The following is a 17450-nucleotide window of genomic DNA, read 5'->3' on the forward strand; positions in this document are numbered from 1 at the left end:
ATTCAAGGAAGAAACCCGACTTGATTGATTTTGCAGTTACACGAAGGGTTCTGCAAGCTCAGATTAATTTAGATCACTTAACAGATCTATCATCGGATCACTCGCCCACTCTACTTCACCTTTACGACCATCCACAGCTTTCGGAACGCCCACACTTTCTAACTTCTAGCAAAACAGATTGGCTCAAATACAGGAAGTACATCAGCTCTCATATTGATAGCTGCCCAAACATGAATTGTAAAGATAACATTGATAGGTCAGTCGAAGCATTGGTATCCTCAATGTCACTGGCGGCAAAACACTGAACACCAATATTAGCATCTAATAAACTTTCCACCATCAGTCATATTTTTAGGCACATTAAAGTGCTGTTACGCGATAAAAGAAGGCTTAGCCGAGAGTGGCAAGCACACAGATCACCTGCCTCGAAAGAGCGGCTAAAAATAGCCAACCTACTACGCAGAGCCCTAGAAAATGAAAAAAACCGAGCTCAAAAATCCTATATGGAGAAACTCTCCCCAACTAGCAAACGATTCCCAATGTGGAAAGCAAAATCAGGTGTATGCCCACCAATCGAGAGTGAATCACCTTTGCGTACACTAACAGGAGAGTGGGCTCGCAGAAACAAAGAGAAGGCAAATACATTTGCCGCCCATCTAGAAAACTTCTTCAAACCACACCCAGCAACAAATAGCTTTGTGCTCCCACCAACCAACAATCGGCCGGCGAAAATCCTCCAGCTGAACCCGCCCCGAGGGTGCCGGCCGGGCAATGGGCACTGCATTATCCCGGATCGGGTAATGCACTGTCGCTTGATCTGTCCGGGGTAATGCAGTGTCTAGCCAAGGCCGGGTCCAGGTCCTCCCGACCAAAAATTGGGGGAACTGAACCATGGCCATGGCTGGAGGTGCCTGGCGGGTAGGCATAAAACGCTAGGGGGTGGTTCCCCCGATAAACATCAACTACGTATGGACCTTCGGGCCTAGTATGGAGCGGTCAGACGGACAAACACGGGTTGGGATGTCAACCCAAACGTCGGTGGAAAGCGTGACTGCTACCACCGGCGGGCACGGGGAGAAGCAATCCTCTCTGCGTGTCGCCAGCGGTCACACCTCTGATATGGCGGGAGCAGGTCATGTCAGTTGCAATGCTACTACCACAAAACGGACTCACTCCAAGCTGAGCCGCACGGGTGCCTTAGTCGAGACAGACTCGGACCTGTAGAGCGTGCTCTCGGTCAGCAAGACGAAAGAAGATAGCCTTCTCCGCTCGCCTGAACCAGGTTACAGCTCCCTGCGTAGGGAAGGGCCGAAGCGTTCTAGGGAGGGGATGAAGGCTAAGGCCCAATATAAGGCGGCGCTCAAAATCCGAAGCCGGCTCCAAGGCAGAGAAGACATCTCCCAAGAGGAGAAGTCCAAGGGCCGCCTTGGACCGCCTACACTTTGCACAAATGCCGCAAATGAAAGCGACGAAGGGGGAATTTGCCAACAAGGTGGAGGAGATTCTCGCCACCAAAAGGCAACGCTCGACCGAGAGCGTCAGTAAGGACACTCCGGCGAGCAAGCGGCAACGCGGGCCCAAAGGGGTGTGACCTCCACCCAAAACGGCAAAGAAGCCCAAATCCAAGGCGAAGGTCAATGAGGTGACCAAACGACACCTGATCGTGGCACTCATTGACCGGATCGATGAGAATGGCAAGATGACGGAGGCGCGGTGGAAGATGGTGCACGCGCAGCTCGTAGAGTCGCTATTCGGAAGAATGGAGGAGGACCCAACAGCCCCCATGCCCACGTTCGATGGTGCTGGGTGGCTTAACGAGGTCAAAATACTGAAATGTATAGACGACCCCACACTCAAGTGGCTGACGCAAACCGTCTGCCAAATGGAGGCGATGTGGGAGGGGGCCAGACTGGAGGTTGTGGACAGGGAGCTAAATCCGTCCATACCAAAGGCGAAGGTACTCTTCCCCATCGCAATCCAAGGAGACCGTGCGCTGAGGCTGCTACAGCGGCAGAACCCAGACGTGCCAACGGCGAACTGGAGGATCTTACACATTGGGAGCCCACTACCCAACGGGGCCCAGAGTGCGATCCTCCAAATCAGCAAGGAGGCAGAGGACCTGCTGTACCCCAGATTCGGGAAGATGGCGTGGGGCATGGGTAGCGTATACCTCCGCCTCAAAAAGCGCCACCCCGAAGACAAGGACACGCACACCCTGCAGGCAGGCGAGGTGGAGAAGGACCGCGGTCTGGAGTCCATCGTGGAGGCCGCTCAGGGTATGGCGCTGGACGACTCCGAAGAGGAGGAGGACGGAGACCTGACAATTATAGTCAACCCGTCGAGTGTAGTTGAGCCAGCCTCCCATGTCAGTGAGGGTGCTGCAGCTCAACCTACATAAAAGCAAGCTCGCGTCGACGGAGCTCCTCATCGCCATGGAGCAAGGGCCCGTCGACATAGCTTTGGTCCAGGAGCCATGGATTGCCTCTGGCAACGCTGTGGCCGGACTAAAGTCCTCTAACTACAACCTTTTCCACTCACCATCGGTAAGCAGGACCAGAACCGCCGTACTCGTACGGAAGGGCATCCATGCTTACCTTTTGTCTCATTACAGCGCTGATGACCTGACTGCTGTGATGCTAGAAAGCGAGGAAAAGCACCTTATGGTAGCTTCCTGCTATATGGCACACGACAGGCCAGCTCCACCGGAAGAGCTAAGGAGTGTGGTGGCGGATGCCAGCCCGAAAGACCAGCAACTTCTGGTTGGTACGGACGCCAATGCCCACCATAGCGTGTGGGGAAGCCCCGACATCAACGACAGAGGTGAGTCACTTCTAGACTTCATACTATCAACTAACCTAGATGTAGCAAACGTAGGGGAGGAACACACCTTCGTAGGTCCCACCTCGTCCAACGTACTAGATCTAACACTCGTAACGGGAAAGAGTACTTTGGTATCTGGCAGGAGAGTCCTTGAAAGACCATCCTTCTCAGACCACAAGTACATTCAATTCAAGTGCGAATTTAAACACTCTCCGCAGATAACTGTTTATAGAAACCCCCGGAACACAAACTGGGAAAAGTGAAAAAAAACAGTTACTTCGAAGCTCGCGACTCGCCCGGGCACAGTGAAATCCCCGGAAGACATAGAAACGTCCCTAGAGACCCTATTCAAGGAACTACTGGATGCGTACCACGTATCGTGCCCACCCTCGAGAACGAAAAAGAGGACCAAACCACTCTGGTGGAACCGGGACCTATCGCTCCAAAGAAACAACCTCAAAGAATTCTTCAAAATCGCCAAACAGGCGAACGAGGATATAATCAATGAGGAATACAAAACCCTACTCAGGAGTACAAGAAGGAAATACGCAGGGCACAAAGAAACTCATGGAGGAACTTCTGCTCTAATATCGAGAAAGTCCCAGAAACGGCTAGACTTCGGAAGCTGCTATCAAAGCAACCTACCATACAGAGAAGCTGAATCGAGAAGATGGACAGTGGACTGAGGGCAGTGAAGAAGCCCTAATAGCACTAATGGAAGCTCACTTCCCAGGATGCACCGAGGTTGCTGACGCTACAACGCATCAGGACCTAGCAACTGAGGAAGAGCATCCCCCAACAGGTCTCATATCGTCTAAGAAAATCCACTGGGCTATAGACTCCTTTGCGGGTACAAAAGCACCTGGACTAGACGGTATATTCCCAGCCATGCTATAGGTGACCAAAGTCGTGATCACCCCATGGCTCTCTGCAATATACTCAGCTTGCCTGAGCACGGGCTATATCCCTATTCAATGGCGGACCTCGAGGACTGTCTTCCTTCCAAAGGCAGGAAAGTGCAGCCATATGAGCCCCAAGGATTACAGACCGATAAGCCTCACCTCCTTTCTACTCAAAACACTAGAAAAGCTGCTGGATCTCCACATCAGGAATGGTGTAGGGAGACTGATGTCAACCATCCAGCATGCCTACACCAAAGGGAAATCGGTACTGCATTCGCTAGTAGCCACCATCGAGAGAGCCCTCCATAATAAAAAGTATGCTCTAGGAGTGTTCGTAAACATATCCGGAGCATTCAACAACGTCACTACGAACGCTATTATGGACCGCCTAGAAGCGACCAACACACATCCCGCAATCAACCTCTGGATAGAGAACCTTCTAAGTTGCAGACGGGTGCAATCAGAGTGGGGCACCGCTTCCATGGTGAGGCGGGCGCATAGAGGCACACCACAAGGTGGGGTCCTGTCGCCCCTCCTGTGGAACCTAGTGGTCGACGACTTAATAAAGAGATTCGAGAGGAGAGCCCCAAAAATAACAGACTATGCAGATGACATAAGCATAATTATTACGGGAGTATGTCCATCGACCCTCAGCTCCCTAATGGAATCAACACTCAGGGAGATATGTGAGTGGGCAGGAAAAGTAGGACTCAGTATCAACGCGGACAAGACGGACTTCATCCTCTTTACCAAGAGATACAAGGTACCGGCATGGATCCCCCCGAAAATTGATAAAACCAGGCTGACCCCGAAAGCACAAGTCAAATACCTCGGCATAGTACTGGATAGCAAGCTGGCATGGAGACCCAATGTAGTGGAAAGGGTGAAGAAGGCCACCATTGCGCTATACGCCTGTCACCTGCTCTAATGCACTGGATCTACATCTCGGTGGTGCGACCGACTCTGCTGTACGGAGTCTTAGTATGGTGGCAAGCGACAGAAAAGAAGACGTACAATAAGCTTATGGAAACGACCCAGTGGCAGGCACTGCTCTGCATTACGGGGGCGCTGAGGTCAACTCCAACACAAGCACTCGAAACCATAATCGGAATCGACCCCCAGGACATCCACGCTCAACTGACTGCAGGAAAGGCGGCACAACGCTTAGTAGCATCAGGCAACATGTCTCTACAAGGATTCGGGCACAGTTCAATTGGCCGAGACATGACCAGTATATCTGACTACATGATCCCCCCAACTGGCCTGGATGTAAAAACAACCTCATACATGGGAACCGACGATTGGAAAAGGGGTCGGGACCAGACTCAATACCTCAACATCTATACTGACGGCTCCAAGATGGATGTAGGAGTAGGAGCAGGCATATACTGTACAGACCCTGAGATAAGGCTGTCTTATAAGCTACCGGACCAATGCAGCATATTCCAGGCGGAAGTCTTCGCCATACGGAAAGCGGCAGAGGCTGCTCAGTCTACGCATCGTCCACACGACGTGATCAACCTGTTCGTGGACAGCCAGGCGGCGATAAGATCCATGCAGTCGTTGGCGGTCAGTTCCAGAAATGTCTTGGCAAGCAGGGAGGCACTAGATATCCTAAGCACGACAAAGTCAGTGCGGATCTACTGGGTTCCCAGCCACCAAGGCATCGATGGCAACGAGATGGCAACGAGATGGCGGACGGTCTGGCTAAGGACGGCGTCGGGCTGGCAAACGACAGAACTGAGAACGTGCCTGTCTCCCTTAGAACGCTCCAAAGCGATTTAGAGAAACGGGCCGACACACAGGCAAGAAGCAGGTGGAGCAGAACCACCACCTGCAGAACCTCAAAAACCATGTGCAAGGAGCGCAATAGGAAACTCAGCCACTACATACTGCACCTCCCACGGAAGGACTGCAGAATGTTGGTGGGAATACTCACAGGTCACTGTCTGGCCGCGGCACATGCAGTCAAACTAGGCATTACCAACAGTGGCAACTGCAGGAAATGCGAGGAATCCGGGGCAACTGAAACCCTGGAACATCTCATCTGCAACTGCTCGGCTCTCTCAAGGGCTAGGAGAATATACCTGGGCGCCCCAGTACTGGCATCACTGAAAGATGCCTCCAAGAGGACGCCAGGGGAACTGCTAGCCTTTACCAAAAACACTTCGATCCTCAAGGACTTCAAAACTTCATAAATATACTCGAAAGGTTCATACAACCCCATCCGGAAAACTAAGGGCCATATTGGCCTATGCGTGGCCCCGTGAGGGCCGTCTGGCTTAACCTAATCTAACCTATTTGTGGTGATTTCCTTTTTTATTTTTAAACGAATTTTTCAGTTTGTCTACTACAGGACATATACATGTATCTTTTTTCCTTTTAGCCGAAGGCCATAGTGCTACTGTAAGTTATAGCCTTTTCCCACACAGCACATATCTGAGGAACGGTGGTAATTTTTGACAGTTGTGAAACTCCGATTACACTAGTCAACACGATTTTTCCTCAAGGAACAAAACTAACTTTTTCTTAAAGATTTGGGGCTTAGAAATGGTATTTTTTTTTTTTTCTATGGCAGAACTTTTTTTTGAAGAATTTTTGAAAACTGGTATTTTTTTTTTAAATCTATGGAGAGACTTTGGAGCTAAAATTCGTTAACCAAACCTAAAATATGAAAAAAATGAACAAAAAATACCTTTTGGAAGGTTGCGAGCCCAACTGCCCATTGGGAACAAAGGAACGCGATCAGGTACCAAATGTACAACCCTTGTTCTTTACAACCAGACGTAAGTTACTAGAGCTATGTGAAAACAACAAGCGCTTCCTCTAAAAAAAGCTTAAAAAAAAAATACCAGACTTCAAAAATTCTTCAAAAAAAAGTTCTGCCATAGAAAAAAAACCATAATTCTTTAAAAAATTTTAAATCTCCATATCTATCAGAAAAAGTCGGTTTGGATCCTTGAGGAAAAAAAAAGTTCGATTTTGTCGAGTAGTGTTATCACTGGCACCATCCACCATCCATGAAAAATAGCTGAAGCACACAATTTGGTGCGGCGGAAAATTTTTCCTTTATAATTTAAATTAATATTAACAATATTGCAATGGTTGTGAATTTGATTCAGCACCAAAATATATTCTTGCACAATCTAATCATGTTGCTGGACATGGATGATGATAATAATGTGGTCAAAAGGAGAATTTATTGAAATGAATCTGTTTTGAAAAAACTGAAGCGTGGGCATTTGTGACTGTTTCTACTAAATTCAATCAATGTTTTAAATGCAATTATATGTTCTATGTTTTTTGAGAAGCGGTTTTGGACATTTTAAGAGAAAGATGTACCCGATGTAGCCAAAGCATTGTGTACTTTGGGCTCTTATTCTGAGTACAGAACATTCGGAAGGCTGTCAGCCAACAGCGTGTGCAATATATTGCATTAGTTTTGCAGAGCATTCATAAAAGAATTCCCAGAGGATAGTCCACAAACCGAGTTTTTGTGCCTGAGACAATTCTGACAAATCAGAGGTTATGTTGTTGTTTTTACCATTTTCCTGTCTGTCATTGTTTACATTGTCGTAGTGAACTCCGATTTTTTGTTGTGAATGTCAAATATTTATGGTTGCATTTGACAATTATCGAAAAGATACCGCACAGAAACGTGTGAATGGCTAATGGAATAACTGGGAAATTTTCGAGACGGCAAAACCTTACGGACCATCCCCGAAATAGATGGAGGATGGTGGATGGTGGCCTGTGGGAATACTAGGGAATACTTTATAAAAATAAAGTAACTTCTTTTTTTTTTTTTTTCAAAAAATGTTCTTTTTAATCAATTTTTGCTTATATTTTTCTATAAGAAGGAATCAATTTAGTTCCTGCACTGACAGTTATCTAAGAGATATAGCCTTTAATTGATACACAAATGTTTGCATAAAATGCAATAGGTCGAAAGTTTTGAGGAAAAAACAAAACTATGTCTAAAGCCAGTACCTTTCCCCTACTAAATTCTAGCCGAGGGAGAATTTTAAATTTATCGATCCCACGATCCCACTGAGTAAGCCCAAGCTAGTTTCAGATGGCCGAAACTACCTTTCTTTCTTCTTCGGTATTTACTGTAAATGCAATGTTATTATTAATAAATAATTAAGTAAATATAAATAAAAAAATTATATCCAAAATGATTTACCTCTACTCGATAGCCATTGAAATTTACAAGTCCTAATTCCTTTAAAGTAACTGATATATCTGATGGCGTACCGTCAGATCTTCTATTGATAAAAGCAATTGCATAGGAGTAGAAGTTTTCATTAAGTGGTCCGATGGGCTTTGACCAAATTTCAATTCCTTTATGTTTGTAAATTCTTCGTCCTTGTATTCCCAGTGGGTCCTGATCGACAGCAATTATTTTTCTATTTTGTAAAATACGTTTGAATTGTGGACGAATAGTTCGTAAGTCCACAGACATTAAAAGTGGAGCAGCCAAAATAGACCAGATTGCAAACTGTGTTTTTGCTTGCTCATAGCTTAGTCCAAAATTTCCAATAATCAACTGCAATAAGAATAAATGTTTTTGTAACTATTATTAGTGTTCATGTTAAGTGTTTTGCGATTTTGAAGTGTGAGTGAAAAACATTGGATTCGGATTCAACGTTAATAAAATCGGCTGCAAGCGGATGAAATTTTATGTTTAAGTGTACAATGAACTGTAACGAACCATGGATCCCATGGTTCGTCAGAAGCAGTCGGTGCCACCTACGCGTGGCCAATCGACGGAAAGGCACGAGCCAAGATTATATAACCAACCCCCACCAAGTAACCAAAGCTCTTAAATGACGAGGTCAATACCCAACAAAATGAAAACTCAGCACACGCGCCACCAAAATCTACAAAAATGGGAACAGCAAGAGACAAAATAAAGAAAAATAACTACCAACCTCAGCACACGCGCGGCCGGTAGGTAGGAAAGCCGAGGACTCAGCACATGGGCCATCGAACGTCAAGGAAATGCGATCACCCTACGCAGCAAAATGCAACGAATAGCATGGAAAAGTGCCAATCATCACGCTAAAGCGAAACCCGAGCCCGGTTCGGAGCAATGTCCCATACATAGCAGCACTGGCCCTATCAAGAAAGCGAAAACGCTATATATATCTGAGTTCTATCTATACTAAATCAGTTCGCTAAGAGTTCCCTTTGAGTTCGCTTTCGAGTCGAAAGGCCGATCCTAAAAGTGCCGTTTAACAAACCAACTGAAAACCACCATGGAATATCACGACGAGGAACAACCAGAGAAGGTATACCCTGCTGGACACTTTTCGAATCCAGGGGTCAGCATCGGCTGGATCCACAAACTCCGACGGGACGAGCTAGAAGTCCTCGCCGAAGAATTCGGATTCGGCAACGAAGGAACGGTCGATGAACGCCGAAAGAAATTTTCCGCACTCGTCGCCGGGCCACTCGCTCAAGAAGCCTGGGTTCGCTTAGGAGAGCTCGGGAGACACTATGCAAACCAGGCTCACGCTCTCGGTCCAAGTCACCACTTCTCACTACTCCTGGACCATCCAAAACTCGCCAAATGGATCCCAAGACTGGATTACGAGTCCCCGTACCCACCGAATACCGCACTCCTGCAGACCCGTTTCCAAGGCCTCTAGCTACAGAGACTCACCCAGCGCCCGTACCGAGTATCGTGTCAGCGATCGACCGACCCGTGGAAGGGTACCACTACAACCACGCCGCACCAATGGCCGAACGCATCCGAAAATGGGGAATCTAGTTTGACGGCCAAGATGACCCTATATCGTTCATTGAACTGCTCGAAGAACGCGCGCTCTCGTATGGGGTGGACACAAACCAGCTGCCACGGGCCATGGCCGAACTCCTCACAGACCTTGCCAGACCAGGTCCAGGTTCCGCACCTACAAAGTTTCTCATTGGAAACTTTCCGCCAGGAATTCTTGACGTTCTTCTTGCCACAATTGGAAGACCAGATCCGAGCCCGCAAGCAAGTGGTGGGGAACTGTTCAAAGATTTTCCCATTGATATGAGGCTACTTATGCACCACGCTGGCTACGACGCGGTTAAGGAACTAAACAGGAACTCCGACAACGCCCTCCCAGCATACCAGATGTACGTGCGCCGCCAGGAACTGCAAGACTTGTCACAGTTAACACTGCTAGCCACGGAGTTCGAGAGTATTCAAGAGCGGACCATCCCGATCACTCTCGGAAGGCCGTCTACAGAGCAGAGGAGCGGACTCCAATCGGACACCATTTCGGAAGCCCCAGTGGGACTCGGCAGACTCACCAAGGAGACAGCCATAAAACCCAGCCAGTACGGTAAATCCCGATGTGGCACATCGCATGATCACGACCGCCATCGCCAACCCACGCGCAGCCTGTCGCCGGTGTGGTGAAGCAGGGAATGCGGAATATGACTGCCAAAATCCCTCGATGCGTACGCATGCATCAACAACAGCGTACAAGGCAAAGAACCCCGACACCAGAAACCGAAACCAACGGCAGCCGTCATACGTCCAAAACTTATCCCAACTATTTCGGCACCCAGCAGCGCCATCATGTGTCATGTCATATACAAACCCCAGCAAACACACGACCACGACCTACCCCAACGAATACAACAACCAAGATCGTCACGGAGAACACACCCAGCCCCAGCCAACGAACCCTGATTCGTCACAAGCAGTCGGTGCAACCAACGCTACTCCAAGGTGAATATATTAATACCAACAAATTCGAAGACGCAGCACAGGTCGAAAGACAGAAAGACGTCTGGACGTTGTCTGGACGTTGATATGCAATGACTGCACCATCAAGTGGCCCATGCGACAGCAAGCTAAAGCCTGTTACGCTCGGAACTCGGAGTCGCATGACGTCCGACGCGTGTTACCGAACCGATCACGAGCATGCAGGAAAGAGAGATGTTAGACTAAAGTTCGAGGAAAATTAGAGCTAAACACAACTCAAAGAGCTAAACTGCAAAGATAGCTAAGAAATTGTACTAATTTCGGGAAAGGTATGTTAGTATTAGTGATTTAAGAAGGGGAAGTCTATTAGTGGTGGATATTATATGGTAGACGGAATTGCAGGCGAGCATAGGACCCTAAATGGTTCGTGCAAGGAATAATTTGATATACGAAGCGGAAGTAGATCTAATCGGAATCGTAAAGTTTATGCGGCTCAACAAGTCAGGGCTATCTACGTCACCCTTCATCAGGTTGTGCATAAAAATCACACCAAGCATTTTTCTACGACTAACTAAGGTTGGAAGGTTTATTAAAAGCAATCTACGAGGGTAATATGGCAGTCTCACACCTGCATCCCAGTTAAGGCCACGCAGCGCAAAAAGTAAAAAGTTTTTCTGGACTGATTCTATACGGTCGTGGTGTACTTTGTATTGGGGGCACCATACACAAGAGCCGTACTCTAAAATCGGACGAACAAGCGAGATGTGGAGAGTCTTCGTTGTATAGGGGTCGTCAAATTCCTTTGACCACCTCTTTATAAACCCAAGCACACCCATGGCCTTATTTACCATGGTAGAAATGTGTTCAGAAAACTTTAACTTTGGGTCTAATTTAACACCAAGATCATCAACCAAGGTAATTCTCTCAAGAGAACCACCGCAGAGGATATAAGGAGCCAAAAGGGGGCTGGAGCGATGAAATGTCATTACTTTGCATTTCGAGGCATTTAGGTGTAACATATTTGCACAACACCATGACTGAAAGTTATTGAGATCGGATTGCAAGCGAGAGTAAAATGAAATGTCCTTATACTGGACGCGGAGTTTAACATCATCCGCATACATGAGTACTCGAGAGTTTGTTAATACTAAAGGCAGGTCATTAATAATGGCTGCCCTGTGGAACTCCAGAAGTAACCTTAACAGGTGAAGAGAAGGAGACCTAGAACGAAGGTAGCTAGAAATCCATCTCAAAAGACTAGGCGGAAACCCTAAAAGGTCAAGTTTTTGTGCTAGAAGGGAATGGTTTACAGAGTCGAATGCTTTACTGAAATCAGTATAGATGACATCCATCTGCAAGTTACCTTGAAAGCCTTTAATGATAAAAGAGGTAAACTCTAATAAATTGGTGGTTGTTGATCGCCGCCTTATAAATCCGTGATGAGGCGGTGATATTAGTGATTTGCAGAGATGTTGCAAATGCGGAGTTAAAATTTTTTCAAATATTTTAGTAATAGCGGATAACTTAGATATACCTCTATAATTATTTGTATCAGACTTGCTACCTTTCTTATGAAGCGGAATAATAAAAGATTCTATCCAGATGGGGGGAAGCAAGACGCGTTAATGAGTAGGGTGAATAGTTTAAGCACGGGTCTAAACAGAGCGTCGGCACAGTACCTAAGTACACAGCCGGGAACTCCGTCAGGACCTGGTGAAAACACCGGCTTAACTAGTCGAAGATCATGGAGCAGTTAGCTTTCATTTAAAAAGGGGCTGAAAATGCCATTCGACCTTGGTAAACTGTATGAATAAGGCTGACCAGAGTAGCTTTCATGAGAACAGGTTGTTTGGAAAAATTTGGCAAAAAGATCGGCAATTTCCTGATCATTGTTTGCTGACATATTGAGAAATAATAGCGAGGATGTATGTGCGGACGTTCTACTCTTACTATTTACGAAGCTGTGAAAATCGTCCAGTGAAAATCGTATCCTGCATCGAGATAGGTAATTTTTATAGCACTGAGCGTTAAGAACGGAGATATTTGACCGAGCTATTACATAGCGAGAGAGAGAAGAGTGTTTCCGCAACTCCTCGCAACCAGTTCGGAATAAAAATCTCGAAGTCAAAAGCCAAGTGCTGCTGGTTCGACCGAGTCGGAATTCAAATCATTTTATTCTCCTTCTTTCAATTTCGCTATTCACCTATTACATGCATGTTCTTCCTCTTTGTCTATCGATATTCACATATTACATGTATGTTCTATAGCACCAAACTTCTGTGAGCATGTCAAAATGCAACAATTCAATATCTTAATGCTACAAATTCATTTTACTTATATCCAAATACTAATTGCTCCCGGCCATAAGCCCTTTGCGCAAATTTGGCGTAAACATACTCCCGGCCTTGGAAGCTCCTTCCAACAATTTTACTCGGTGTCTTCAATCGGTAACGGGCAGATCTTGTGTATGTTGCGCTTGTACAATCCTGATTTGGTTTTGATGGTGACTACACGAACTATACCATCAGTGCCAGGATGAACTTGATGTACACGACCCAGAGCCCATTGTCCTGGGGGTATGTTGTCTTCTCCAATTAAGACCAAAATGCCTGGTTGAATGTTGTTGCATACCGAAGACCACTTGCTTCGCTCCTGCAACAACGTCAAATACTCCAGCGACCAGCGTCTCCAAAATGCATGGTGTACTGCGACGATTCTTTTCCATCGATTAGCAGCAGATAACTTCAAAATGTCCTCATCAAATGGCTCAGGCATGCAGTTCAATGGTCGACCAATTAAGAAATGACCCGGCGTCAATTCCTCGTAGTCATTACTGTCCGACGAAAGTGGGTGAAGCGGTCGTGAGTTCATCACTGCCTCTGCTTGTGCTATCGCCGTGACCAGTTCCTCGTAGTTAAGCGCTGTGCTATTGAAACTTCGCACCAACAATTGCTTCGCTACCTTTACTGCGCTCTCCCATAGTCCTCCAAAATGCGGCGATCGAGGTGGGATAAAATGGAAATTGACACCGAGTTGGCTGCACTGATCCACAATTTGGTGCTTGCCACTGTCATTCCAGATCAAATCCGCTATTGCCTTCAGCTCCCGTGAAGCACCAACAAAATTGGTGGCATTGTCACAGAACAGCTCTGCGCTGATCCCACGCCGAGCAAAAAATCGTTTGAGTGCGGCTATAAATGCGTTGGTGCTCAGGTCTGATACAAGCTCTAGATGGCAAGCCTTGCTCAAAAAGCACACAAAAACGCACAGATAAACCTTGATAGGCCGCCGTCCTCTTTGGTTGAAGTTCATCCATAGCGGTCCAGCGTAGTCGAGTCCAGTACGTTCAAAGGCCTTTACTCCTTGCTGCACTCGGCTTGCTGGTAAGGAACCCATAATTTGCGTAGCTAATATTGGACGTTTGCGAAAACATGCAATGCAACTCCTTATCGTGCTGCGAGCTAGTTTTCTAGCATTGATGACCCAAAAACGCTGTCGCACAAAAGCACATAAAGCTTGTGCATGTTGCTTCGATGCGTATATTCAAACAATGATTTTACAACAATATGATTATTTGGTAAAAGCATGGGGTGTTTGGTGTCAAATGGTACATTGGCCCTAGACAGTCTGCCACCTACACGAATTATTTCTATACCCTCAGACTGGTCTAGAAACGGGTTAAGTGGCTGAATTTTTGAAGAACTTATAATTTTGCCATTGCGTAATTTTTCGATCTCAGTGTAAAAACTTAAAGCTTGCAAATTGAATACTACATAATTCAAGCCACCTTTTAATTCGAATGCGGTTAGCTCTTTAGCTCAAGTCGAATCAATCTTTTGTGCAATTTGACGCCACCGATAAATGAACCCAAATACTCTCGTTAGTTTTAAAAAATCCTTAGCATATTTGCTACCTCCTATTATGTCATCTATTATAATCTTTGGACAGGCTAGCAGGCTAAATTTGTTGTTTCGTTGTTCGGGGAGCCCCTCTGGACCTTGCCATTCCCCAAGTGTCCACTGCTCATCAGGTAACTGCAAGAATTCTGGTCCTTGCCACCACAACGACGAAGCCTTTAGCTGACTTGTGCACAGCCCTCGAGAAACGATATCTGCCGGATTTTGCTTTGATTCTATTTTGTGCCACTCCTGTGCGTTCGACAGCTCTTGAATTATAGCTACTCTGTTGGCCACAAAGGTTGTCCAACGACTAGCATGCGATGCGATCCAACTCAAAACAATTGTCGAATCTGTAAAGTAACCGACCTTAGAAAATGATTCGGGTGTACACCTTTTGATTTTTTCCATAAGCTGCGCTAACAGTCTCGCACCTTCTAATTCTAATCTAGGTAGCGATACTACTCGAACAGGTGCAACCTTCGATTTGGCTGCCAACAAATGTGCTGAAATACCTCCATGCTTATCAATGACGCGAACATATACCGCCGCTCCGTAAGCTCTACAAGAGGCATCTGCGAACCCATACAGCTCAACTCTGTCTGCCGATGCATGGACTGGCACTACAGCTCGTGGCAACGAACACTCATGAACAAGTTCCAATTCGCTTCTGTATTTCTGCCATTGTAGCGCATAGCTTGGTGGCAACTCCTCATCCCATTGCTGCTTTAGCAACCACAGTTCTTGCATGAAAATCTTTCCTAAAATCAAAAGGGGGCTTAGAAATCCCATTGGATCAAACAACTGTGCTAACTCTGATAACACGATACGCTTCGTAATGCTGTCCGAGTTACTTGCGACGTACGAAAATTTAAACTTATCAATCCTCGAAGCCCAAAATATTCCAAGCGTCTTTGCTGTATCTGTTACCTGTAGCTCTAACGGTTCTACTACGTCTGCACGATCTCCATCACAATAGCTGTTAGAACGCAACTTATGAAGCTCGAATCGCCCCAACTTTAACAACTCGGTAACTTCATGTTTTAATTCCTTTAGCTGCTCTTAAGAGTTCGCTCCAGCTAGCATATCATCCATGTAGAAGTTTTGCCTTACAGCTTCGCTAGCTAATGGGAATGATTCCCCAAATTGATCCGCTAAATAGTAAAGACATCTAACTGCTAGAAAAGGTGCTGAATTGGTTCCATAGGTAACCGTTTTAAGGCGTAGTACCTTAATTAGGTCATTACTACAATTACGCCATAAAATGCACAAATAATTGCAGTCGCTTGGCTCAACTAATATTTGCCTGTACATCTTAGAGATGTCAGCAGTCAATGCGAATCGATAAAACCGGAATCGAGTAAGGGTCTCGAACAAATCTGGTTGCAACGTTGCTCCTACCAGCATTGTATCGTTTAACGCAAGCCCATTGCTTGATTTACACGATGCATCAAATACGACTCTCAACTTTGTCGTCAAACTTTCTGGGCGAATCACCGGATGATGGGGCATGATATATTTCACCTCGTGTATCTTATCAGCCGCTACCTCCTCTAAATGATCCAATTGTCTATACTCATCGATAAATTCTGCGTAAGCTCTCTTGAGCTCTGGATTCTTATTGAGCTTTCGTTCTAAGTTCAAAAACCTAGTCAAAGCGATATTATAGGAATCACCTAGCGACTTCTGTGGCTGTGCAAAAGGCAAGCGAACTACTATACGATTATCGTCTGTTCGTTTCACTGTAGCCACGAACATCTCTTCACAAATCCTTTCCGATTCTGTTAATACTTTTCCGGGTCGCGACACCTCTTCGCATTGCCAGAACTGTTGCACCAAATTTTGCAACTGGTCAGCCTCCTGTTGCCTTGGACCATCAGGTTTATTCACAATCAACGCTACATTCTCGTCAGGAATACACTCGCCCACCACTATCCAACCTAACAACGATCTCTGTAGTACTGGCTTATTTAATCCCATTCTAATTTGACCAGCAACTATTAGCTGAAAGAACAAATTAACTCCAAGTAGCATATTTATTTCTTCTGCCGAATCAAATGAAGGATCTGCAAGTTTTACCTTCTTTGGAACTAGTGACTTTAAGACTCCTGTCGCTGTGGGATGATACCGTGTTATTTCTGGCAAAACACTAAACTTGCCTGCTGCCACAAAGTTTGTCACTCTAGACTTGAACGTTGTTTCAATCTCCCCGACAACCTTGGACTTTAAGTTTCCAATACCATTTAGTGAATACTGCACTTCGCTGACTGGAAGGTTTAGCTGTGACGCAAATCTGGCTGTCACAAAATTAATTTGACTACCTGAATCTAAAACACATCTGCATTTATAGAATCTACTATCTGCACCTTTAACCAGTACAATGGCAGTAGCTAAAAAACTGGTTCCTCTATTTGTAAGAAGCGAACTTTGCAACGATGCCTGGCCATTGCCCAGAGCCCTTGTTGGATTTTCATTTGTTGCTTCCCTATGTAACAAGATATGATGTGGCTTATTACAGATAGTGCACAATGGAGCCGTACATTCCTTGGTTCGATGCCGCTTGCTAAAACAACGAAAGCATAAACCATGCTTCTTAATTTCAAAATACCTTTGTAGAGGAGTCAGAGAAGCAAATTTCGAACACAACTTTACGCTATGCGAACCTGAGCAGTAGTGGCATGAACTTCCACTTGAATCTACTGCGGCCGCCAAACTTGCCCTTTTTCCGATGTTATTAGTCTTAACCATCCCTGGTTTTCTCACTTCTCGACCCGCTAGGTTAATGCCTCTGTTGACTATAAACAGCGAAAGCGCCTTCCATGATGGCAATTGAGAACAATCGAATTCGTTCTCCCATTTTTCCAGTGAGTCTTCATCCAACTTGCTTTGGACTAAGTGGAACAAAAGCGCGTCTAAGATTTCACTGTCACTGCCTAATGAGCGTAGAGCCTCCAACTGAGAGTTAACAGCATCAACTAATCCTCTTAGTGAATCCGAATTTGCATGTTTTAGCTTATTTATGCTAAAAAGCTCATGCACATGGGCTCGAACAATAATGGACTTATTCTCAAATCGATTCTTAAGCAGCTGCAATGACCTTCTGTAGTTTGCTGCAGACAGTTCCAA

At 45.9% G+C, this 17450-nt stretch overlaps 1 protein-coding gene across 1 annotated transcript in view; it reads right to left on the bottom strand.

The window, feature by feature from the left end:
* The window catches only part of LOC121404357 (alpha-N-acetylgalactosaminidase), a 136469-nt gene that overhangs the window by 49255 nt on the left and 69764 nt on the right, over positions 1-17450 (bottom strand). The window contains exon 3 of the mRNA XM_041593675.1: positions 7909-8271. Within this exon, the coding sequence (XP_041449609.1) occupies positions 7909-8271 (363 nt within the window). The remainder of the gene's footprint in view (positions 1-7908; positions 8272-17450) is intronic.

The sequence above is a fragment of the Drosophila obscura genome, unplaced genomic scaffold, assembly GCF_018151105.1.
Source record: "Drosophila obscura isolate BZ-5 IFL unplaced genomic scaffold, ASM1815110v1 contig_193, whole genome shotgun sequence".
In the NCBI taxonomy this organism is placed as follows: domain Eukaryota; kingdom Metazoa; phylum Arthropoda; class Insecta; order Diptera; family Drosophilidae; genus Drosophila; species Drosophila obscura.